This window comes from Syngnathoides biaculeatus, chromosome 4, assembly GCF_019802595.1.
Source record: "Syngnathoides biaculeatus isolate LvHL_M chromosome 4, ASM1980259v1, whole genome shotgun sequence".
Taxonomy (NCBI): Eukaryota; Metazoa; Chordata; class Actinopteri; order Syngnathiformes; family Syngnathidae; genus Syngnathoides; species Syngnathoides biaculeatus.
In genome coordinates, this window is record NC_084643.1 from 34901285 (window position 1) to 34928717 (window position 27433).

The window sequence follows — 27433 nt, forward strand, 5'->3', positions numbered from 1 at the left end:
TGTGGTTTAAAATGACAGCGTCCTTGTGCTCCGCCCACCACCGCTGCTTTAGTTAGCAACACAGTCTGGGCAACGTAGAGCAAAGACGAGCAAAACATACTGCTTATATTTACTCTTGATAATAATGGCAAAAGTTAAAAAAGAAATTCTGTTGTTTTAAGATGCAATGACTGTCAGAGTATGAGCATAATTGAAGAAAAAGTGGTGAAACTGGATGGGATTTTCTCTTTGTTTCGAGTGAGAAAGGTCTGGTCTGAAGCCAAAGTAGAAAGTGCAGGATGAGATGGTATGTAATGTTAGAATTCCACCCTGGCGCCGCCTGATCCAGGATGAAAGCACAGACAATACAGTTGACAAAAAGGTTATTCTGTATTTTAAATATAGGAGGCAACATAACATTAACCTTAAAACTGTTTGGGAGCATCAATCACCTCCCCCCTCCACCAACCCACCCCCACGTTTGGTAGCTCGCGTGAGGCTGGCTGCTTCAAAAGTAGATCTTGGGGTAATAAAGTCTGAGCACCCCTGCTCTAGGAGTACTGCATTCTTTTGTGTATAATTCAAATTCCCCCCCAGGGTTGAATTTTAAAAATTTGTCCAGGAGGCAATTATTTTTGTAAAAACAATGGCTAATGGAAATGGCTAAATTGACCCGACTTAGTTTCAAACTACAATGGCAGACTTCCTACACCTTTTCTGGTTTTGTTTGTGGAGATGTTTTCATGGGTCTATTACTGCTAGACATGTGTGCCACATTTCATGTTGCTTAGTAAAACCAACTTTGGGGGCTTAATTTTCACACACTCTAGAAGAGTGTCATTAAAGGACCCTTGGAATTGGAAAAAAAAATCTCAAAATGGCTACTTTAAACGTAAATGGCAGACTTATTGTTCATTTCTCAGCATACCCTTTTCAGACTTTACAGTATGTGGGTCTACTTACTACAGATATGGATGCCAACATTTATGTTACTCCCGTTTATTTTACTATGGGGTATATGTGCAGTCTTTCTATTCCAGGCTCCTAAATACCGTTGGGTAGACTGGTCAAAATGACACTAACTAAATGTGTTACTCATCTACCTGGCCACGGGGACATCAATAAAGCACTTGTCCGAAGAACAAAAGCTTCCCTAAGGCAACGCCTCCTCAGTGTCATTAACATGCCAACATTGTTTACATGCATCAGCAGTAAAGTGTGAGCCAAAGGTAAAGCAACACAAAAGCACCATGGGGGGCCTTCTCTATTAGAAAGTCATATTCTTCTGGGTGGCTCTACTCCTGTGCCAAGATAAGATGCAATTTGCTGGGAATCTTTCCAGAAGCTTTCTCTCACACTCACAAACAGTCTCTCTCTCACACACATGACAAGACAAGATCATAAACCCAGTGTTTGTGCTATCCATTTGCCAAATCACCAATGGCGAATGGAAACAAGACGTACGAAGAAAGCAAATATTCCCTACGTTAGCCATGTCGGCGAATCACAATCCCCTACTTGAAAAGCCCATTCTGATAAAAGTTAAGATGAGTGCTCTCATTTTGCTCTGTATGTTAGTGTTTTTTCCCCCCTCTGCTTTGTAAACCATTTCAATTTGTCACCGAGAGCAGACTCGGGAGACCCGCCGTCCAGCTGCTTCTCAATAAGCTTATCGGCTCATCTGTCGGGGAAGATAAGACTCAATTGGCGCCTAATCAAAGCACATTAACGCAACCTACGTTTGAAATGTTGATGATCAATGACTCCTTCAATTCACATTAGTTCACTACACTTTAGTTTAATTTTGACAAAAGGATAGTTTGTGAAAGGGCACTAAGGTGAGATATTTAGGGTCAGGGTTTGAACTATTGTCCCGTGGTGTAGATGGGAAGAGAAATGGAGTAGGGCTTATTGTAAAGGAAGAGTTAGCTAAGAATGTCTTGTCAATTAAATGTGAATTTGATCAGGTGACGAGGCTGAAACTTGAAAGTGAGCGTGTTATTAATTATGCGATTCGTGGGTATGCACCACAGGTAGGATTTCACCGACAGTTAAAAAAGGAATTCTGGAAGGAACCAGATGAAGTATTTCTGAGCATCCCAGGTGCAGAGAGTTATGATTGGAGCATATTGTAATGGATATGCTGAGGAAGGAAGTGGGTGTGATATAGAAGTAATTGGTAAGTATCCAGGAAAGTAACTTTAAGGGACAGATGGTGGTAGACTTTGCAAAAAGAATGGAAAAGGCTGTAGTGAGCACTTTTTTCCCAGAAAAGATAAGAACAAAGGGTGACCTCCAAAAACAGAACTAATAGTACACAGGTGGATTTCATCCTATACAGACGGTGGAATCTGAAGGAGATTAAAGATGTAATGTGTAAAGTGGTTGTAGAGGAGAGTGTAGCTAGACAGCATAGGATGATGATGATGTCTAAAATGACTCTGGTGGTGGGGAGGAAGATTAAGAAGAGAAAGTCAGAGCAGGGAACCATGTGATGTTAGCTGAGAAAGGAAAGAGTGTTGTGTGGATTTTTGTGACGAGGTGAGTCACGCTCTCTGTGTACAGAAAGAGCTTCTAGAAGACTGGAAGACTACACCCCTGGTAATCAGAGAGCCAGGTATGAGAGTACTTTGTGTATCTTCTGGTTGGAAAAGGATGAAGGAGACTTGGTGTACAGGAACTCATACAAGGAAAGGGGTTACCAAAGAAAAGGTTGGACAGTGAGAGGACTGAGGAGAGGAGAGAGGAATACATTGAAATGCGATGTAGGTCAAAGGTAGAGGTGGCAAAGGCCAAACAAGAGGCACATGATGACATATATGCCAGGCTGGATATGAAAGAAGGAGATAAGGTTCTGTAAACATTGGCCAAAGAGAGGGATAGCGATGGAAAGGATCTGAAACAGGTTATGTTTATTTAGGACAGAGATGGAAATGTGTTGACTGGTGCTCTCAGATAGAAAGAATACTTTGAGGAGTTGATAAATGAAGAAAATGAGGGAGAAGGAAGAGTTAAAGAGGCAAGTGGTGGGGACCAGGAAGTGGCAATGATTAGTAAGGGGGAAGTTAGAAAACCATTAAAGAGGATGAAAGACAGAAGGCAATTGATCCTGATGACATACCTGTGGAGGTATGGACGCAATTTGGAGAGGTGGCTGTGGAGATTTTGACCAACTTATTCAACAGAATACTAGCTGGAGAGAAGATGCCTGAAGAATGTCGGAAAAGTGTGCAAGTCTCCATTTTTTTAGAACAACGGCGATGTTCAGAGCTGTGGAAACTATAGAGGAATAAAGATGATGAGCCACACAATGATGTTATGGGAAAGAGTAGTGGAGGCTAGACTCAGGATAGAAGTAAGTATCTGCAAGCAACAGCATGGTTTCATGCATCGAAAGAGTACCACAGATGCATTATTTGCCTTGAGGATGCTAATTGAAAAGTACAGAGAAGGTCAGAAGGAGCTACATTGTGTAACTGTGGTACTGCATGCGGAAGTCTGGTGTGGTGGAGAAATATGTTCGAATTATACAGGAGATGTATAAGGGAATGTACTGCGTCACGATGTGGCTTATGAGGTCAGGGAAGCCAAGGCAAAAAACAAGGAGGACTCAAGTGCAGGGAAGGCAGGCAAGGCAGAAGTCCAAGAGTCTAAATAAAATGGTATTCAATCCCAAAAGAAGGCAAACAAAACACATGGAAAAAAGGAGACTAACTAAAGTAACAAAGAAATCCTTACCTAAACCTAGAACTAGAAAAAACGCAACTGGGGACTAATGTGGCACAGACAGCTGATGGGACTGACATGATTAAATATAAACACAGACATGCACAAACAATTGACCGACAAGAAATGAAAGAAACCAGGGAGAAAAGTACACAGAGATTGACGAGACAACGAGGAACACCTGAACAAGACACAAGTGGCTGGGGGGAGCTAAATGGTCGACACAAGGTAGAGGGGAAAGGGGAACAGGTGGACGCATCTAACAACATGAGCACAGGAAACATTGAAAACATGGAACAGGGGAACACACGACGGAAAACCAACCCAACCAAAATGTAGACCATGACATGGTGAGGTGTGCTGTGTTACGGGTAAATTTAAGGTGGAGATGGGAGTGCATCAGGGATCCGCTCTGAGCCCTTTCCTGTATGCAGTGTTGATGGATAGGCTGACAGGTGAGGTTAGAGACTGGAATCCCCTTGGACTATGATGCTTGCATATGATATTGTGATCTCCAGTGAAAGCAGAGAGCAGGTGGAGGAACAACTAGAAAGATGGAGGGATGCAGTGGAAAAGAGAGGACTGAAGATTACCATTAGTAAAACAGAAGATATGTGCATTAATGAGATGGGTGGAGGGTGAACTGTGAGGCTCCAGGGAGAAGAGATTAGCGAGGGTGAACAACTTGAAATACTTGGGGTCAACAATCTAGAGTAATGTGAGTATGGTAAGGAAGTGAAGGGACAGGTCCAATAGGTTGGAACAGCTGGCAGAAGGAGTCTGGAGAAGAATCTCTGCTATGATGAAGTGAAAAGGTGATAAAACGGTGATGAGGCCAGCCATGATGTACAGATTAGAGGCGGTGGCACTGAAGAGACAACAGGAAGCAAGAGGTGGCGGAAATGAAGATTTTGAGGCTCGCTCTAGGAGTGACAACGTTGGATAAAAGTAGATCAATGAGCTCATCAGAGGGAGAGCTAAGATGAGATGTTTTGGAGACAACGTTAGAGAGAGCAGACTTTGATAATTTGGAGATGTCCTGAGGAGAGATCGTGATAGATAGTGGCAGTGGTAGAAGAGTGATGAGGATGGAGCTGGCAGGCAAGAGAGCTGCTGTTAGAGAGGAGGATGCAGGAGATAAGCTGACATGGAAAATGATGACATGCTTTTGCACCCCCTAACAGGAAAAGCCAAAAAAGAAGAAGATCAATCAACATTTACTATAGTTTACCATTTTAACTTATTTTATATTTGGTAATGAAAATGTTTTAATTCATGTCCTTCCTCAGATTAGAGCAGTGAGTGTCCTGGCAAGAGCGTCAATATACAGTATTAGATTTTTACAAGACATGAAGTAAAATTAATAGTCAATTTGTTGCAAGGTTTTTCTTTTGACAATTTAATAGGAAAATAAAGATGTTAATCATATCAATTCATCATAACATTTGGGGCTGGCCAACAGGAAAGAGTTGCTTAGTTGTTGGCTGCATCCAACGGCATGTTTGTCATACTAGAACTTATTTCTTGAGTTGAGTGAATCATGCTGAAGATAACCTTACCCCAAACACGAAATGCTATATCAAAATTGGAGCCTTGGAACTTCATGGTTATTTACCAAAATTGTTCAACCACAGTCCTGATTGAGACCTAGGCAGTTTTGATTCAGCTCACATCATTCCGGGCTTCTTACAGGCACATTTAAGTTCATCAAAATGAATGCCGATTATTTCCGTTTCACTGAGCTTTACTTCTGACTTCATTTCAGAGAGGTTTAATGTGACTGTTTCAAAGCTCACTGTAATTGGAAAGTGAAAGATTTGGAATAAAAGCTCATTTAAACAGGAAAGAGTCTCTATTAAAGCTCACTGACATTGAAAGAGTCCACTTTGAAATTGAAAAGTCCATATTAAAGATCGGCGAAAATATTGAAATTAAATAGCGTTTCAAAATGGTGAAACAGAAACATCTAGCTTTAACACCTCTGAAATTGAAGGCGTACACAATAACTAAAATTTTAGCAATCTGCAGTAAAACTCCCTGAAATTGTTTAATCTACATGAAAGCTCACCAAAATCCAAAAAGGTTTTTTTTATGTAAAAGTTGACAAACATGAGAAAAAGCTGACTGAAATTTTAAAAATTAACATTAAAGTTTCCCAAATATTGGAGCATTAAAGCTTACTGAAATAAAAAGTGGTTGCATTAAAGTTCAGAGAAACTAAAAGTTTGCATTGCATCTCAGCCAGATTGAAGGAAAGCTGACTGAAATTGAAACAGTCCACCTCTAAATTCACTCAAATAATAAGAATCCACATTAAACTCAGAAATGACAACAAAAAAAGCCAAAAACAATTACATTGGAAATTTCATCATTTAAATTGTCTGAAATCAAAAGTTCACATTAAAGCTCACATAGATGGATCAATTCTGCATTAACACTGACTACAATGGAGTCTACATTAAAACTCACTGAAATTGGAAAGAGTCTGCATCCAAAATCATAGATGGGGAAACAGTCTGCAGTGCAGATTGCTGAGATTAAAAGAAAACTCCCTGAAATTGCACGAGTCCACATTAAATCTCCCGTAACTTGAAAGGCACCAAATTCAAACAGATGGTGTTGGATGTTAGTTGGATACACGACTGGCGTGAGAGTTCTGGCCAGCGCGCTCATTTGCCCTTTGTACAATTTGAGGTGCATTAAAGGCAGCTCGATTAATGCAGGATTAATGCACGAACAGGGAATTGCGCCGCAGCATCGGCATCGCAAATGCACGATGCGGGACGACGGCAGCGCGAGGCGTCTGCACACTGAGCCACACAGGAAAACGTGGCGGCTGTCTCTTGTTGTCGTCGGTGGGAGGTCCTCTCCGCAATACTCATTAACGTATGAAACAGGCCGCTGGAGTCGCCTCTCTCGTCTTTATTTCCACAGTCACAGTAGCCAAAGCCGTTAAGAACGTGTTAACATATTAGAACGCCCACAGGGGCTCATCCTCCTTTGGCTGGTTTTTACTTATCGGTCCTGGCTTGAGGGTATGAGCGGACCTCCAAGGCAGATATCCTGATTAATGGCCTTGTGGACGGCACCAGAACAAACGAGTCTCACGCCTCTTTGCTGCCTCCTTCTGCCAAGGTTATAAAGCAGATCCATCACGTGGGGCTGCAATTTTACATTTGCGTTCCCTGAGGATTAGTGCGGGAAATCAAGCAACAATATCTAATGCCTAATGCTAAGTCATCCAACGTTAAATTGGACTGCATTATTAAACATTCTCATTTCTCGGCCTGGACCTTTCACACAAAACCCGGCCAAGTGGATAATTGCCACCACCATGTACGATTTCACACATTTGTAGGGCATTATGGGTTAGAGTACATGAATGTATTTAAATCCACCAAATCATCCATTCCTTTTCTGAGCCGCATATCTTCACGCGGGTCGTGGGGTCGTGGGAGTGCTGGAGCCTATCCCGGCTAACTTCAGGCAGGAGGTAGTGTACATCTCAAAAAGGTTGCCAGCCAATCGCAGGGCACATTGAAACAAACAATAATTCACACTCATTCTCACACCTTTGGTTAATGTAGTGTCTTGTGTTAATTTATGTTTATGTTTTGTGGTTGTGGAAGGATGTGGAGGAAACCAGAGTACCCAGAGAAAACCTACGCAGGCACGGGGACAAAATGCACACTCAACATAGACGAAGCCAGGTTTGAATCCAGGCCCTCAGAACTGTGAGGCTGATGTGCTAACTGGTGCAAAATCATCAACAAAAATAAATATATCAAAGCTACTCGCTGAAATGGCAAAATCCATATCAAAGTTTATTGAAATCAAAGCCTTCTGCATTGAACTCCACAAAATTGGAAAAAAAATAGTAATAAAGGTCAGTGAAACTGAAAGAAATCAATCTCTAAAATGCTTGCTGGTGATTTATCCCGCTTCTAAACGAATTGTATTTGATTTGATTTTATATACTTTATTTTTTCTTTCAACGCAAATCTAATGGGTGTCAATTATACACCCAGTCCTATCCCCTGCAAATAGGGAGAATGTAATGCAGTCTACATTAAAGAGTCGATATTAAAGCTCACTAAAATGAGAAGTCTGCATTAAATCTCTGCAATTGGCTGGCGACCAGTTCAGGGTGTACACTCCCTCTCACCCAAAGATAGCTGTGATAGGCAGAAGATGAGTGAATGCATTCAGTCTGAATCAAATTGAAGGGTCCTCATTAAAGCTTCATGCCAAGATCAACAGTCAGCGTTAAAGCTTGGTGAAATTGAAAGAGTATAAAGAATATAAAACCTCGTTTCCAGTAAAAGTATTTACATTAAAGTTCATTGGAATAGAAAGAGTTCACAAAGCTTACTGGAAAAGAAAGAGAAAGAATTGTCCTTTTTCTTATGATGGTTGTTTTTAAAGTGTGGGCATAAATACTTCATGTGTTATTTCCCAAATAAATAAACGTGAAGATCAAAAAATGACGTCGGGGACCCCGACGCACGAATCAAAAGCAAACAATGGAAAATAAACAACTTTACGTGATTCATCTAACAAAGGACTGCCTCACTTTTTGTAGAAAGGAAGTGGAACTGTGACTGAAGAAAAAATAGCATCATGATTTAAAAATCAAAGGAAAGTCAGGAAAAACGGCACAAATACTAGACGAGTGCAGAGCCAGGGTAAATTAAAAATTACAAATAAAAAAAAAAACAGGACTCACGTCTGCATTGTCTTCGGAGGTTGTCCTGGTAAGTGCCGGCGGGACAGGTCGCCATGCACCGGTCACCCTCGGCGCTCAGCAGGGGCAGCTGGGGGACGCACGACTGGCAGGACCACCTGCTGCTGCAGATCGCGCAAGATGACGGGCATGCTGGCGATTCGAAAATGGGAAGAGAGCTCACTGACATGAAAAGAAATACTTTTATTGTGTGTAATAATAACAAAAGGCGGCACAGTGGTGCAGCAGTAGAGCGTTGGCCTCACAGTTCTGAGGACTGGGTTTCAGATCCCAGCCCCGCCTGTGTAGAGTTTGCATGTTTTTCCCGTGCCTGTGTGGGTTTTCTCTAGGCACTCGGGTTTCCTCCAATCTAGAATCCCTGCCTGTTTTGGGGATGTGGGAGGAAGCAGGAGTAATACCCTGGTCCTCAGAACTGTGAGGCAGACACTCTAACCAGACGTCCACTGTGCCGCCCATTATACTTATCATGCAGTTTTATTATTATTATGACTGTATCTTTTTATAGTTTGTAATTGTTTCTAAAATAATAATAATGATAACTAATAAAAGAAATAAAAACAAATCCAACCATCTATTTTTCAAGCTGCTTATCCTCCCATGGCTTGCGGCAGTGATGGAGAATATCGCAGCCAACTTGGGGCAAAAGGCAGACTACACTCTGAGCTGGTTGCCAGTCAGTCGCAGGGGACGCATTGACACGGTCACTGAGTGTGAACTGACCTGCATGTACCAAAGTCAGTCGAGTGTACCACTACAACATCAGTGACTCAAAACAAATACAAGCAACAAAAAATATTTATATTTTTTTTAATTTTAAAATTGTTTGGAAAAATGCTCCTAATAATGCTAAAGCAAATAATAATAATTATGTTAAGATATGCCACTTTACACGTTTCGCTTTCAAGGCAAGCGTTTAATTGATATTTTGTCAATTTAGCACTGCAATGAGAGTCTGTTCTAAATTCCCTTTTCTGGATAAAGTAAAGGTTACATTGATTTTTTTTTTTTAAAAAAAAGAAAATGGTTTAATTTATGCCCAACAGCATTTAACATCTTTTTATACTGGCATGGATAGCCGTTGGCCTTGTTAAATGTGACCTAAACCGGCAACACTTTTCAGGTTATTAATACTTCCATGATTTCCTATGGGAAAACTTTTATTTTATTTTATCTGGAAGTGTACCAGGCGATGATGAAAACTTGTGCATCTCGAATTCTGACTTTTACGACGTATTTAAATTGTCTTTTTAACAGGTTTGCCTGCACCAGCAACAGTCCACAGCATTTTTTGAATTTAATAGTCAACAAAGTTCACCTTTTTATTGATCCAAATTTCTCCCCGCACCCACCCCCTCCGCTCCCCAACACCACCCGAAGTGCAGTAACAGTATTTCAGAGCTGACATTTACTCTGCAACAACTTTGGTGAGAAAACGAGACGCTGCTTACATCAGAAAAGCTTAAAACATTTTTTTTAAAAAAGCATTGAGATGCCCTGAGATGAACTACCACTGTAGAATATGTGAATAACAAGGTTGCTCGAACATCGAATGGAATTTCAATGTCCAAAAAAACAAAACAAAATACAGTGTCCCGACAAGGTGAAAAAAAAAACATTTCTGCAAATGTTTGCGTTATTAAAAATGAAAATGACTGTCTATAAGACACTGTCTTCAATCAGTCAAATGCATCTCACATTCAGATTTTTGGGAACATTCTTAGTTGTCATTAATATCATCCATATTTAATTGGTTTCTTTTTCTCCCTTAAAATTCCGCATGAAATACGCCATTGTGACAAAGTCAAAACATTTTCTTAAATTTTTGCATCTTTATGAAAAGTAAACAATAGTCACACGTCACTCAACCAGATATACCTCACAAGTGAGTCACACCTCATTTTTTTTAAATCTTAACTGTTTTCCAAGTGTAAAAGAAGTTTGCACTTTGCCTAGCTCATATATGCATCGATTGTGCTTTACGCTTGACGATTAATACTGCACACATTACGTTGCTTACGTTGCCAGGAGTTAAATTATTTTGAAATAGTTATCATCGACGTTCTTTTTCCATCGTTCCAGTCTGCTCTTCTCGTCTTGCCAAGGTTTCAGTTGCTCCCATCTTCTCTTGCCCCCTTCTGTCAATGTTTTATGGGAATTCTGTCTCCATATGGCCCTTTAAAAAAGAATCCCTTTAAAAACTGAGCTCAAAATAATATTTTGTAGCACTCAACTACTGAGTGAGGTTGGGGGGAGGCCAGCGAGTTCTGGACACCTTAAATTGGGACATTTTTGCCGGGCTATAAATGGTAGCAAAATAGTTTATGTTTTTAAGTGCATGTCCACACACACACACACACACAGACACACACACACACACACGCACACACACTGATACAAAGCACACACACACACACACACACACACACCACACACACACACACACACATATATACAGTATCTTTTTTGGACATTTATTTTTTGCACCTCATTGACCAGCACTCTTGACTTTTATTACACATTGGGCCATAGATAGCAGCGTCGTAAAAACTATCAGACAAGAAAGGCCGTAGCAAATGAGAGAACGAGCCGCTAATGTTAGCAGTAATAAGATGATTTAATCGCAAACGCTCTTGGCGTGTACTCAACTTTAGCGGTGACATTTTGCGTCTCGTTTCCGGAAACTGATTTTGCCACACACTTTGCCACGACATGGTCATACGCGAAACAATGTTAATAGGAAAACATTGTTAACATTAAAATATAAATGCAATAAAATTATCTGCTTAACTTCCGTGACCATGGTTTAGTGCAGAGCTGAATCTCAATTTTTATTTTACGTTCTTAACGTGCAGTTCAACCCCCCCCATTTTGGTAGCAGCTGTGCCAGTGGTGTGAATAAAGAGGTGTTGGTGTGCTTTTAAAAATAAAAAAGAGGAATAAAAGGTACAACTTCAACTGTTATCATAACCCAAATGCTGGAGGGCTTTCATGTAGTACTTAAATAGATCAACAATTTTGCCACCATGTGTATAGCCTGGCAAAAATGTCCTAGTTTAAGGTGTCCACAACCCCCTGACCCCCACCCTAAGCCAATTCAGGAGTTGAGTGCTAGAAAATATTATTTTGAGCACAGGATTTTTTTTTCAAGGGTCCTTATGGAGACAGGATTCACATAAAACATGAAAACTTGGCAAGAGGAGAAGAGCTGACTGGAAGAAGGTATAAAGAAAGTCAATAAAAAAAACACTTACTTCATCTTTAAGTTTTTAAATGTCTGTCATAAAGGTCATTTAGGACCCTTTGTATAATTAAAATGCAATTTAACTCCAGGCAATGTAAGCGTAGCATTGGGAGTGTGCTAAACATTTTTTTTACACTTGTACGACAGTTAATATATACTGTATGTACATATACATACACACGCACACACACACCGGAACTCTGCACACGTCATCCTACAATTTCCCTTTTAAATGGTGGTGTCAAATGTTGCATACGTTGCTGGTTGAACTGCAATTCAGCCCTACGTAATGTTCAATGAATAATTGATTGGTACGGCCTCTGCCAAGCATGATAGATGCCAGCCTAAATGATAATTTTAAATATACATTTATGCATATTCATAATGTATGTACAGTACATGGCCTTTTTTTAACTGCAAATGTACTGACATTAAATGGCTCAAATATACTGTAGATATGTGCATATAAATTAACAGGAATTTAGACTCTCAAAAGATGTATGTTTATTTTCTAATTGGGTTTGTTGCATTTTATTTGGATTTTTTTAAGATCTTTTTCCTTTATCCAATTTCAATGACTAAAATAATTAAAATTAGATATTGTATGTAACTTTTTTTTCACAAATTGACAAGAATTACATGGAAATTGGATTCACTTTTTCACCATGAGGTATTTTCTGAGGTGTTTCAACGGGAAAAAAAAGAATTGTAAACAATTTGGATGATTTGTATGAGAGGTAAGAATGTTTGAAAAAAATCTGAGAAAATGTAAAATGCATCTGAGTTCAAATGTATTGGGTTGCTTTTACATTTTGATAGAAGTAGTTAATAATTAGTTTTTTTAAATTACAATGTGAAATGATTCTGAGTGAATTATTTTGTGGAATTATGAGAGGAAAATACAAATTAAATGAATGTAAATTAAAAAAAAAAGAAGTACATTAAGACAAAATACCTGCACATTCTACTCCATCGGGAAAGAATCCGTCGGGACAGACAGACAAACAGCGACCAAGATAGAGGACGGCCTTCGAGTCCTTGCAGCTGTCACAGTGATCAGGAGTCCCGGAACATGACTGACAGTCTGCATCACACGGAACTTGAAAAGAAATAAACGTAAAAATGACCACGTAAATTTGTGCAATTCACACCTTTGCGCTTGTATTTCTGCTGCATTCACATCCTTGCAGCACTTGCGCCTTTGCACATTTCGCAATGGGCGAAACGTATTGCAAGGTTGTTATCATGTTTTTTTAATATGTCTGATTCCATTTTTAATTCACAAGTCTTGAAACTTACTGAGCTATTCTGGGACCTCGAGTATTGAATTTCATGCCGTATCGTGTGAATGTGTGTTGGTATGACAATAAAATCCCTTAAATCCTTGAACCAATCAATGTAAGAAATGCACCAACCTACCTTAATCACACTTAAACGAGCGAATCAACAAACCAACCAACCAACTGACATTAAGTAGGCATAAATTCAACTGCATAATCACCCAACCAACCGACAATGCTAAAAAATGTATGAACAAACCGACCAGCAATGCCAACTAAACCCATGTTTGAGCTCTTATACCATGCTTGTTAAACCCTAAATTTAGCACTAAACCACAACTCGAAAGCCTAATCCATATATGAACCATCAGTAAGCTTTGAAACACACATCGTGTCTTTGATCCCTTTTTGGCAACTTGTTTTAAACCCAAATTTGAAATCATAACCTTCACTTTGAGCCCTAATTGAAACCCTAACCTAGGATTCAAACCTTAATTTGAAATAACACAGACTTGAAACCTCAAGGCAAAATAAAAACCCTAATCTCCTTTGGTTGAATCCCTAACTTTATCTTCAAACCTTTACCACTCTGTGTTAATGTTCATTTGCACTCAAGCATGAAAATTTAGGTGACGCATGCATGCAAATGATGACGTGCTCGCAATCCATGCATGACCAAACATATGTGACTCATTTGTGAACATCATGTTCCATATGCAACCTCTGGAAAACATGACTTACATATCATGTGATAATTCATACTTGACATAAATGTTTGAATGACGAGTATTTAAAAGCGCATACAGCATTTCGCTTCTTTTAAGAATTTCCTGGTTCAAGTGAACAACACATGCAGTGTAACACGTAATAGGTCCATTAATGACCAATGAGGATTACTCCTAAACTAGCAAATAAATCACTTAAATAAATTGTCAGCGGTTTCGCGAAGGGTTTTGCTCCAACAACAATAGGCACAACATTGGAAAGATTTACCCACATTGTTTATTTGCCGTAATGAGGCTGCGTTTAACTGTTGAAGAGCAACATTTCAAAAGCATTAATAGCTCATAAAACCAAATAAGCCAGGGTAATTATGCAGACGTTCTAGTGTGGTTGTGATTTATTGCTTTCTCCCTCCGAGTGGAAATAAAGGTAGAAATCATCTGTTCCTATATTCAAATAATCTTTATACTAACAGTACAGTTTTGTCTACGTGTGGCAATGCCGTTACTGTAACAAGCTAAGCAGTCGGAATGTGGGAACGTGGTAGAAAATTATCTAAATACAGTTGATAGGTACCAGAATGTGCTATGTAGTTACCAGAATCTGTGAGACAATTAAACGTTGCTTAACGGTTAAAATAACATGCTAGAAAATTACTGGGACTGGCCGTTACTGTAACGAGCTAGACAGTTATCAAAATGTCCTATGCAGTTATCGGAATGTACCGTAATTTCTCAAAAATAATGCGCAAAGTTTTCCAAAAATATTTTCAAAAAGTTACTAGAGCGGATTATATTTAGGTATAGATGAAAAATAGACACATTGTACAGTCAAAAAGGTACATAGAGTGGGAAAAAAGGTATACATATACATTTTGATATGGTATTCGATGTCTTATGTTACACATTTATATTTATTACGGTAATGTGCGCCCCCAACCTGAGCTCTCTGACCTCCTTGGGGAGCTTCGCATTTTACGATCGTTAGCGTAGCATATTTGTTGCTACTGCACCAAAGATCAGAAACGACTGCCCATGATTTTGCTTTAACTTAAATTTAGACAAAAAATGTAGACTACAACAGCTAGTTGTGCAGCTGCTTTTAAAAGAAATGTGTCACCACTCATGCTGTTGACATTCTTCATTCCTCTTATCCTCACCAGAGTCACAGGAAAGAGGCAAAATACACCCTGGACTCAACAACAGCCAATCGCAGGGAGTTCTTATTGTTTTTATTATTACAGGAACATACTAGACCAACACTAGGTATTAGACAGTTACAAGATCATGCTACAGAGTGGCTGAATGTGTTAGCAGAAAGTTGTAGACCAGGGGTGCCCACACTTTTTTGCCCCAAGATCTACTTTTCAAGCACCTGGTCTCTCACGATCTACCAACAGGCTGGCAACGATGTGGGGGCCATCGCAGCGACTGCCCCGAAGAAAGCAGGAGACAGATGGTAAATAGGAAACCATTTTGCTAGAGCACGCCTATACTGTATGTGCACATGTTTCAGAAGAGGCCAGGATTGGTCAACCCACGTCACTCAATCTATCTGCGCGATCGACGTATTGACCACATCTGAATCAAGCAACAAGATGGACGATAGGCTGACGCCTTTTTTTGGGGGGGGAGGGGATTATGCGGTTGAGATCAGCCATAACTGCCTTGGTCGATCGCTAAAATACTCACATGATTGGAGGTCTGAGTGCAACTATGGATCAGTAGTCATGCTCATGTCCGATATTCTCTGTTCAACAGTGTGGCAGCACAGTTCTTGTCTGATACCATTTTTTTAAGATGTTGTTTTCAGGACACAAGATTTCAGCGACGTCACTGAGGCATTTTTTAATCAATAATTCTTCAATGTATGCCTTTTTGGCCCTTCCAATGTTCCAAGCCACTTTATATGATGCAAGCTTTAGTCTCTGGATGCTTCATTATTGCAGCCCTATGGGGGCACAAACCAGTGCAATCTGTAGGCCGGTCCCAAGCCCGGATAAATGCAGAGGGTTGCGTCAGGAAGGGCATCCGGCGTAAAAACTGTGCCAAACAAATATGAGCGTTCATCTAAAGAATCCCATACCGGATCGGTCGTGGCCCGGGTTAACAACGCCCGCCCCCGGCACTGCTAACCTGCAGGGCGTCGGTGGAAATTCAGCTACTGTGGGTCGAAGACAAAGAAGAGGAGGAAACCGGATCCAGCGTCAGAAGAAAAAGAGGAATGCACAGAGCCTACAACTGAGTGTAGGGACTTTGAATGTTGGGACTATGACAGGAAAAGCACAGGAGTTGGTTGACATGATGATTAGGAGAAAGGTTGATATTCTGTGCATCCAAGAGAGCAGGTGGAAAGGTAGTAAGTCTAGAAGTTTTGGAGCAGGGTTTAAATTATTCTACCACGGAGTAGATGGGAAGAGAAATGGAGTAGGGGTTATTTTAAAGGAAGAGCTGGCTAAGAATGTCTTGGAGGTGAAAAGAGTATCAGATCGAGTGATGAGACTAAAATTTGAAATTGAGGGTGTTATGTATAATGTGGTTAGCGGCTATGCACCACAGGGAGGATGTGACCTAGAGTTGAAAGAGAAATTCTGGAAGGAACTAGATGAAGTAGTTCTGAGCATCCCAGACAGCGAGAGAGTTGTGATTGGTGCAGATTGTAATGGACATATTGGTAAAGGAAACAGGGGCGATGAAGAAGTGATGGGTAAGTACGGCATCCAGGAAAGGAACTTTGAAGGGCAGATGGTGGTGGACTTTGCAAAAAGGATGGAGATGGCTGTAGTGAACACTTATTTCCAGAAGAGGGAGGAACATATAGTGACCTACAAGAGCGGAGGTAGAACCACGCAGGTAGATTATATTTTGTGCAGACGATGTAATCTGAAGGAGGTTACTGACTGTAAAGTAGTGGTAGGGGAGAGTGTAGCTCGACAGCATAGGATGGTAGTATGTAGGATGATTCTGGTGGTGGGTAGGAAGATTAAGAAGACAAAGGTAGAGCAGAGAACCATGTGGTGGAAGCTGAAAAAGGAAGAATGTTGTGCGGCCTTCCGGAAAGAGGTGAGACAGGCTCTCGATGGACAACCGAAGCTCCCGGAAGACTGGACGACGACAGCCAAGGTGATCAGAGAGACAGGCAGGAGAGTACTTGGTGTGTCATCTGGTAGGAAAGGGGAGAAGGAGACTTGGTGGTGGAACCCCAAAATACAGGGAGTCATACAAGGAAAGAGATTAGCGAAGAAGAAGTGGGATACTGAGAGGACTGAGGAGAGGCGAAAGGAGTACATCGAGATGCGACGTAGGGCAAAGGTAGAGGTGGCAAAGGCTAAACAAGAGGCATATGAAGACATGTACACCAGGTTGGACACGAAAGAAGGAGAAAAGGATCTCTACAGGTTGGCCAGACAGAGGGATAGAGATGGGAAGGATGTGCAGCAGGTCAGGGTGATTAAGGATAGAGATGGAAATGTGTTGACTGGTCCCGGTAGTGTACTAAATAGATGGAAAGAATACTTTGAGAAGTTGATGAATGAAGAAAATGAGAGAGAAGGAAGAGTTGAAGAGGCAAGAGTGAAGGACCAGGAAGTGGAAATGATTACTAAGGGGGAAGTCAGAAAGGCACTACAAAGGATGAAAACTGGAAAGGCAGTTGGTCCTGATGACATACCGGTAGAGGTATGGAAGCAATTTGGAGAGATGGCTGTGGAGTTTTTGACCAACTTATTCAACAGAATACTAGCGGGCGAAAAGATGCCTGAAGAATGGAGGAAAAGTGTTCTAGTTCCCATTTTTAAGAACAAAGGGGATGTTCAGAGCTGTGGGAACTATAGAGGAATAAAGTTGATGAGCCACACAATGAAGTTATGGGAAAGAGTAGTGGAGGCTAGACTCAGGACAGAAGTAAGTATCTGCGAGCAACAGTATGGTTTCATGCCTAGAAAGAGTACCACACATGCATTATTTGCCTTGAGGATGCTCGTGGAAAAGTACAGAGAAGGTCAGCAGGAGCTACATTGTGTCTTTGTGGATCTAGAGAAAGCCTATGACAGAGTACCAAGAGAGGAACTGTGGTACTGCATTCGTAAGTCTGGTGTGGCAGAGAAGTATGTTAAAATAGTACAGGACATGTATGATGGCAGCAGAACAATGGTGAGGTGTGCCTTAGGTGTGACAGTAAAATTTAAGGTGAAGGTGGGACTGCATCAGGGATCAGCTCTGAGCCCCTTCCTGTTTGCAGTGGTAATGGATAGGCTGACAGATGAGGTTAGACTGGAATCCCCTTGGACCATGATGTTCGCAGATGATATTGTCATATGCAGTGAAAGCAGGGAGCATGCAGAGGAACAATTGGAAAGATGGAGACATGCACTGGAAAGGAGAGGAATGAAGATTAGCCGAAGTAAAACAGAATATATGTGCGTGAATGAGAAAAGTGGAGGGGGAAGAGTGAGGCTACAGGGAGAAGAGATAGCGAGGGTGGACGACTTCAAATACTTGGGGTCAACAATACAGAGCAATGGAGAGTGTGGTCAGGAAGTGAAGAAACGGGTCCAAGCAGGTTGGAACAGCTGGCGAAAGGTGTCTGGTGTGTTATGTGACAGAAGAGTGTCTGCTAGGATGAAGGGCAAAGTTTACAAAACAGTGGTGAGGCCGGCCATGATGTACGGATTAGAGACGGTGGCACTGAAGAAACAACAGGAAGGTGAACTGGAGGTGGCAGAAATGAAGATGTTGAGGTTCTCGCTCGGAGTGACCAGGTTGGATAGGATTAGAAATGAGCTCATTAGAGGGACAGCCAAAGCTGGATGTTTTGGAGACAAGATTCGAGAGAGCAGACTTCGATGGTTTGGACATGTTCAGAGGCGAGAGAGTGAGTATATTGGTAGAAGGATGCTGAGGATGGAGCTCCCAGGCAAAAGAGCGAGAGGAAGACCAAAGAGAAGGTTTATGGATGTGGTGAGGGAAGACATGAGGGCAGTTGGGGTTAGAGAGGAAGATGCAGGAGATAGGCTAAGATGGCAAAAGATGACACGCTGTGGCGACCCCTAACGGGACAAGCCGAAAGGAAAAGAAGAAGAAGAAGAAGAAGATGCTTCATTATTAAAAAAAAAAGCCGGTCTGCTTTTCTGTCTAATCCTTTAAAGTGGCTTACTTGTGACTGCTAAATTCAGTCCCTTTTGGAAATTCCAGGTGGATCTTAGCGTGGAGTGAGGTGAAATGTTGCTGAAGATTTGAAGCTTTCAAATGTGATAGATGATAGAAAAGGCAGAGAGTGGCTTGCTGTTTGTTGCGCTCAAAGGAAACAAAAAAACTTTCCTGCTTATCCTATGTTCATCCATATTTTTGTTTAACTGTGCATTTTTCCCTTCCATTTTGAGAAATTCAATCATCCATCCTTCTATTTTCTTTGCCGCTAATCCTCACAAGAGTCGCGGGGAGTGCCGGAGCCTATCCCAGCTGTCAACGGGCAGGAGGCGGGGTACACCCTGAACTGGTTGCCAGCCAATCGCAGTGCACATGGAGACAAACAGCCATACCCACAATCACATCTAGGGGCAATTTAGAGTATCCAATTAATGTTGCATATTTTTGGGATGTGGGAGGAAACCGGGGTGCCCGGAGAAAACCCACCCAGGCACGGGGAGAACATGTGAACTCCACGCAGGTGGGGCCGGGATCGAACCCGTGTGCCCAGAACTGTGAGGCCAACGCTTTTACCAGCCGCCGAAATCCAATCAAAATTGGGCAATTATTTTCTCCAAAGATCACAATCCGCCTAGGTGTTATTGTGAGAATACGAGACTATGCTAGACAGTTATCAAAATGTGGTAGTCACCACTGTTACTGGTGAAAATCAAAGTAGTTCCTGGAAAGCGCTAACTAACAACTAAGCGCACCAACATTGGAATGAAATTAAAAAAAAATGTTATTTTACACTTGCACCAACATTTTCCTCCATTGAGAAAGGAAATGATTCTTTTTTCCCCCCCTTCAAGAACCTTTAGCAACAAAAGTCAGGTAAACAAAAAAACGAGGCTACTGATGTTTTTTTCCACAACTCAAAAATCTTTCCAATGATTATTTTTACTACACGCGAATGCCTCCTAAACCTACGGCATTGCCTTCAAACAACTTGCTCGGGCCTTGTTGTCGATGCAGGAAATCAGCACATTTACTGCGCAAACAGCAAATATGTAAAGTCAACCTAATCCCAGGACGCATGCTGGAAAGTTCCTCTGGATTTTCATTTGGCACAACTATCTATAACGGCTCCAACCTCTTTTAAAGCCTCATTGTTATTCATCAAGGCTTCTGATTTGCATAACAAAAAGTCCGCGGAGAGGAGACGAGAGACCTTTAGCTGCCAAAGTCAACTTGACAGACAATCCTTTGAGATACATGCACACACACACATATACACACACAAAAAAACCCACGTGCAATTCACCTTGATGACATTGGGGGCAGCACTGTCCCTCATGGGCGACAACCAAGGTGCCTGGCCTGCATGCTGGGCAAGACGGCAGGTAGCAAGTCACGAGGGAATCGTGGCACTTGCACTCGCGGCAGTTGTCATTGGTCCAGCGAGCCAAGTTCTGAGGTGATGACAGATAAAGGAGATGTTTATAAATAAAAATACACTTATACAGGGAGAACTATATTTTAAAAGAGGATGGCAACCTTCATGGCTTGCAACTTGCGTGTTAAAGACACAAGAATGACAAACTTCATCCATCACTACAAAAGTCACAAAGACAGCTACGCTAATGTCACAGTTTAGCTAGCTGGTCAAACATTAAGTTTCAGAGATTGGTTTGGGACAATTAAAGATAAAAACGAGATTGTGAATTTTTTGGTACAGCTAAGTAACTGGAGTGGAGCCTTTATGTTATTTGACCCAATTTTTGTTTCAGTTCATAGCATATGATTCTTTTTCATGCACTTTAGAGCAGAAAGAGCCCCTAAAATATACTGTAATACCAACCGCAGAAAGTGGTAATTAAAAAAAAAGAAATCGAAAACAATGACAGTGACAAAAGTGTGTTCCACAATTAGTAACTAAAGTCTGAATTGCATGTAGCTACGTGTGAATGTAATTTTCAAACTACTCAACATTTTTATTGAAATCTCACCATTAAAATGTCATCTACTGAGTCAACTACATTTTTATAATTGAGACCACAGCATATGCCCCTGTGACTGCCTGTTAACCAGTAGTCCGCTTTTCGCGCAATGTTAGCCGAGATAGGCTCTGGCACTCCCGCGACCCTTGTGTGGATAAGCAGCTTGGACAATGGACATGGACCACAGCAGATGAAACACAACACTTCTTATAATGATGTCCAATGTCCAGAATCAGTGGTTCTAAATATATTTAGAATTGGATTGGGTAATATAATTAAAGTAGAGGACACAGGAGGAACACAGATTTTGTTCACATTTCTTTTTCCATTTAAATTGTCATTGTCATTCTGAATCACTTTCATTCACAATTACCCCATTAGGGTACACGTCTAATTATGTTTGACCAACAGAAAACAGTCTTGGCTTTTGCTTAACTGTGTTCTCCTCATACCCATAGGAGTTACAAAGTACACACCATAGCTTGTTCAGAAATCAAGTTCAATTAAATTAAGTAAGTATTAATTCAGTAATTTATTAAATTAATAAAATACAATGGTGGCTCAGCTGGAAAACATTGGCCACAGAGTTCTGAGGTCCTGGGTTTGATTCCAGACCCACCTGTGTGGAGTTTGCATGTTCTCCCCGTACGTGCGTGGGTTTTCTCCGGGGACTCCGGTTTCCTCCCACATTCCAAAAATGTGCAACATTAATTGGACACTCTAAATTGCCCCTAGGTGTGATTATGAGTGTGGCTGTTTGTCTCTATGTGCCCTGTGATTGTCTGGCAACCAATTCAGGGTATACCCCGCCTCCTGCCCGTTGACAGGTGGGATAGGCTCCAGCACTCCCCGCGACCCTGGTGAGGATAAAGCAGCTAAGAAAATGGATGGATGAATACAACTTCAAAACCATTCAATGCAACAAATTCAATCAGTCATAATCTCAGTTGTTGGTCACGTACTGTAACTTTTATAGGGTGTGTATACCTTTGTCAATATCACGATTTATAGGGGAAAACTAATTGTGAAAAATTGATTACCACTCCAATAGAGTTGCGACTGAATCAAGATTGCATGGGTTGACTTACAACTTGTTTAAACCAAGTAATGATTATACTCGACTTGAATTTTTTGGTGACCCAATTTGACTTGCTTGATCCCCCCCACCTGCTCATAGTGACTTGGGACTTGTTTGAGACTTGAAGGTTATGACTTGAGATCTGACCTGACTTACTCTCACGTCTGCTTGGTAATTAATGGAATGTGATGAAACAGTATCTGTGGTACTAAGGACTACAGCCCATGGAACTCACATGACAGTTGAACAAACGCCAGTCAGTCAGTGCACGCAGTTACCGCAACATCCAAGACAGTCATTTTAAAAGTTACTAGAAAATGCTATACCATTACATTGCTGTGCTAGACTAAATTTGCTAAGTGGAAGTATTACTATTATTGGAATATGCTAAATTAATATATGGCTCGAAAACAGACAAATTAACAAACTAATATAGTTTCATTGGTTTAGCAACACGGTGCATTAGAAGCCTCAGCTATGAAAGATATCCTGAGGACAGACCATCCCAATTTTAGAAGGCCCTAATAAAAGCATGCCAGCACTCGACAAAGAAAAAAAAAACCCTCAAAGCCGCAAACACAAAAAAACGAACAGATCCGGAGTGTCTTGTCAGGCCTGCGGATGGACGTGTGAGCACTGAAGTGAGCCGGAGGATGAACTACTATTTGTTTATAGAAGCAGGATGGATTCCTCGAGGGTAACGTTGGAACAAGAAAGCACTGGAAAGAAGAGAACAGCTATCTTCGCTTCGGGCCTTGGCTCCCCTTTTTCCGTGAAGTTGGCCGAGCTAAGTTAAAGTTTTGGAGAAAATGGACAGCTTTGCATTCTGACTTCTTGCACATCGTACCTCACAGTTATAAGGGACATGATAATCTATTTAATTTTGGAAGAAAGAAGGCTCCAAGTCATGCCATAGAAGACTAACTGAAGATTAAATACTTATTTTGAATTTATAGAACCCTTCCAGTTCATTCTATGAGGTAAAGTAATGTGCAGGTGAAGTTTAAAAATGGTCACTTTTCATATATTTTCTTGATAAAAAAGTATACAAAAGAAAATACGTGGTAAACAGTTTGCAGAACCCTTCCCAGAATATGGTACATAGTTAGCAAAATGTGCTAGAGAGTTATGGAAACATGGTAGACCACGTTGTCAAACAAATTTTTATCGTAGGCCATGTTGCTGGTACAGTGTCCCTTAGATGGTCATTATATCTTTGAAATACTCAATATTTCACATATTGTATTTAACAATTAATGTAGCTACTTTTCAAACCAGAAGTCAAAGATAATAATTTCTTCAACTATTGTTAAAGTTATTGTGAAAAAGAATTTTGTAGCAAACAAATAAATAAATAAAGATTGCAATATCTCAGAGTTATTATCTCACATGATGGTTAGAAATTTTGCTACAGATTTGAGCAAAAATCAAGTAAATTGATGCAAGTCATGTGGTTTCATGGGCCACATAAAACTATATGCAGGGTCGGATATGGACCCCGGACTTCGAGTTTGACACCGGTGTGCTAGACAGTCACAAAATTGTGCTAAAAAGGTTCAAAAACATCTCCTGAGTCAGTGTAATCTGCTATAAAACTTGACGTAAGACAGTTTCCATGTACAGTTAGTGCAAGAAAGTTACCTGACTTTGCTAGCCATGTGTTTGATAGTTAACTGGAACGTGATGGAAAATTACAAGAATGTGCTTGATAGTCAACTGGAATGTGCTATAAAGTTATTGCAAAATGCTGAAGAGTTCCCAAAACATACTACACAGTTGCTGGAGAGTGCTATGAAGTTACCACAATGTGCTGTACAGTTATTGCTCGACAGTTTCCAGCATGTGCTTAACGGTTTAATGGCACATGCTAGAAAGTTACGGAACATGATGGACAATTACTCAAATGTGCTAAACAGAAAGTTAGTGAATTGTACTAAACAGTTACTTAAATGAGCTAGACCATCACTGACATGTGTTACAAAGTTTCCTATACGTTCTAACTAGCGTTTTAATGCTAGGAAGTTTCTGGTATGTGCTAGAAAGTTACAAGAATGTGTTTGACAGTTGTGAGAAAAGACTCCGTACTATGTCTCTTAACAAATCATTCGTAGAGTCGTGTGTGTGTGTGTGTGTGTGTGTGTGTGTGTGTGTGTGTGTATATATATCCTTCTACCTTGTAGGGTTGTCCTTGGTACAAACAGGGCATTTTATGCAAGGAACACTGTGGACAGCACATTCCTGAAGGGTGAACGAGCTCTGATCCCTAAAAAAAAGACAAAGGTTCATGAAAGTATGAAAATTAGCAAGTAATGGACTCATAAACTTGACCTTTCATACAGTCACCTTCCACAGGTCATTTCATTGCAATGTTATTGAGATTACACAGCTGTAATTACCAGAGCATGATTAATGGCAGTAATTAATGAGAACAATTCTTTGAATAGCAAAGATAGGTAGTTAAAAGTTCATGAGTATGTGGGGATAAGTGGTGGAGAATGGATGGATGGACGGATAATCACACGAAGGGAGACAAATCTTAATCTTAACATCAGAAAGTGCAAAAATGTTACTTTTTAAAATCATCACCTATTCTGAAAATACAAAAAAAGGACTTGTGACTTATTCACAAATTACACCTGAATATTTAGCAATAAAATAACCCAAATGTGTCTGTTTTTTTGTGCGACTGTTGTCTGTCTCCACATGCCCTGCGATTGGCTGGCAAACTGTTCAGGCTCTAGCACTACCGTGATCCTTGTGAGGATAAGTGGCTTGGAAAATTCATGGTTGGATGGACTGAAAATTATTTCTCAGTTAGTCTCTGTTTGTTGAATTTGTGGTTGCTTGGTACCTTAGAGCATATCCTGTGCTTCTACCCCGTCAATAAAACTTAGTGATGCCTTGCTTTATTAGTTATGCGAATATTAAACAATGGGAAAAAAATGCAGAGTACAAACTGTCTTCTTTAAGGAAATCACCAGACAGTGATATCATAAAATGAAGAGGTTTTCATAATTGTATTGTCATGGACAAAATGCTCAAAATCAGCATTTCGTGACACCTAAAATCAACGTTTTGTGAAGCCATTACTCTTTCTATCCATCCATCCATTTTCTTTACCGCTTATCCTCAAAAGGATTGCGGGAGTTCTGGTGCCTATCCCAGTTGTCATTGCGTAGGAGGCAAGGTACACCCTGAACTCGTTGCCAGCCAATTGCAGGGCAAATGGAGATAGACAACAGTGGCACTCACAATAAACACCTAGGGGCAATTTAGAGTGTTTTTGGGATGTGGGAGGAAACCGGAGTGCCCGGAGAAAACCCATGCAGGCACGGGGAGAGCATGCAAACTCCACACAGGTGGGGGCAGGATTTGAACCCTGGTCCTCAGAACTGTGAGGCCAATATTCTAACCACTTCCTCCACCATGGCACACATTACTCTTTTCAAAAAAGTCATCTTTTTATTTCTGAAATTTTACTGTGTGCAAAGCGAGGGTAAAAAAAAAAAAAAAAAAAAATCACCTTTCTAGACGTACAAAAACATCGGAAGCTTTGACTTCAAACTTTCTTGCTTTTGGCAGCACTAATTAGCACCTTTCCTAAATGGTCTAAATCCACTTGTTTTCTTTGCTTGCTTGGCCGCTTTAATGACGGCAAACATCTCCTTTTGCAACTGTTGGTGATGCAGCCACAAAAAGGAGAAAAACAGTAAAAGCACAGCATACTTGTGGATAAAATGATTTTGTGCTACCTAATGAGCTTTTTGAATGAAAGTGTGGCTGATTTCCTCCTATACTGCCCACCTAACATGCTCACACTCGCCCGCGGACACACACGGGCACAGACACACAAACACACACCGGTTTAATCCAGTCTTTCCATTTGTGTCACTTTGGGCGAGTTAATTAGCTGAAGTGGAAGTGGCCAAGTGTTTAAGCGCAAATGATTCCCCGTCTGTCTTCCGACTGCAGCTACTCTGTAACGCTTGTCACATAACTTGGCTAGGACTAAGCTCACAGACCAATGGATAACATGTGTGACACATTTCTGACATCAAAAATGACATGTGACATTATTCAACATATGGGATGTAAATGTGTATGAGAAATGAGTAAACTAACAAATACTCATACCAACCAATAAGTAACAAAGCAATCCATGATAAACATAGATTGAGAATAGTCATTCACACACAAAAGGGTTTAAATCCTGGCTCCGACGAGCTGCTGTCAAAGTGGCCTTGGGCAAGACACTGAACCCTAAAATGCTTTCAGGTCGGAAATGTAATGAAAAACTGAAGTCAATTACCTTACAGTGCCTTGTGAAAGTATTTGGCCCCCTTGAAATTTGTAACCTTTTGAAACATTTCAGGTTTTAAACATAAAGATACAAAATTAAACGTTTTTTGTCAAGAATCAACAACAAGTGGGACACAATGGTGAAGGGGAATGGAATTTATTGGATATTTTATACTTTTTTAACAAATAAAAAACTAAAAAAATGGGGCGTGAAATATTATTCAGCCCCTTTACTTTCAGTGCAGCAAACTCACTCCAGAAGTTCAGTGAGGATCTTTGAATGATCCAATGTTGACTGATGATGATAAATAGAATCCACCTGTGTGTAATCAAGTCTCCATATAAATGCACCTGCTCTGTGATAGTCTCAGGGTTCTGTTTAGAGTGCAGAGAGCATCGTGAAGACCAAGGAACACACCAGGCAGGTCCGAGATACTGTTGTGGGGAAGTTTAAAGCCGGATTTGGAAACAAAAAGATTTCTCAACCTTTAAACCTCTCAAGGAGCACTGGAAAAGCAATCATATGCAAATGGAAGGAGTATCAGACCACCGCAAATCAACCAAGACCCGGTCGTCCCTCTAAACTCTCACCTCGAACAAGGGGAGAAGACTGATCAGAGATGCAGCCAAGAGGGCCATGATCAGTCTGGATGAACTGCAGAGATCTACATCTGAGGTGGGAGAGTCTGTCCATAGGACAACAATCAGTCAAACACTGCACAAATCTGGCCACAAAGATATCCATAAAAAGTCTTGTTTAAAGTTTGCCACGAGACACACTAAACATGTGGAAGAAGGTGCTCTGGTCAGATGAAACCAAAATCAAACTTTTTGGCCACAATGCAAAACGATATGTTTGGTGTAAAAGCAACACAGCTCATCACCCTGAACACACCATTCCCACTGTCAAACATGGTGGTGGCAGCATCATGGTTTTCTTCAGCAGGAAGAGGGAAGATGGTTTGAATTGATGGGAAGATGAATGGAGCCAAATACAGGCCCATTCTGGAAGAAAACCTGTTGGAGTCTGCAAAAGACCTGAGACTGGGACGGAGATTTATCTTCCAACAGGACAATGATCCAAAACATAAAGCCAAATCTACAATGGAATGGTTCACAAACAAATGTATCCAGGTGTTAGAATGGCCAAGTCAAATCAATGGTCAAGGCAGAGCTGAAGCCTGCTGTTTACAAACACTCTCCATCCAACCTCACTGAGTTCGAGCTGTTTTGGAAG

General features: G+C 40.8%; 1 protein-coding gene across 3 annotated transcripts in view; it reads right to left on the reverse strand.

The window, feature by feature from the left end:
- Positions 1-27433, reverse strand: part of fras1 (Fraser extracellular matrix complex subunit 1) — a 211252-nt gene that overhangs the window by 110481 nt on the left and 73338 nt on the right. For all 3 annotated transcript variants that reach the window (XM_061816627.1, XM_061816626.1, XM_061816625.1), the window contains exons 10-13: positions 24071-24160; positions 20144-20291; positions 12646-12789; positions 8432-8581 (exon numbers count right to left, since the gene is read on the reverse strand). In XM_061816627.1, the coding sequence (XP_061672611.1) occupies positions 8432-8581; positions 12646-12789; positions 20144-20291; positions 24071-24160 (532 nt within the window). The remainder of the gene's footprint in view (positions 1-8431; positions 8582-12645; positions 12790-20143; positions 20292-24070; positions 24161-27433) is intronic.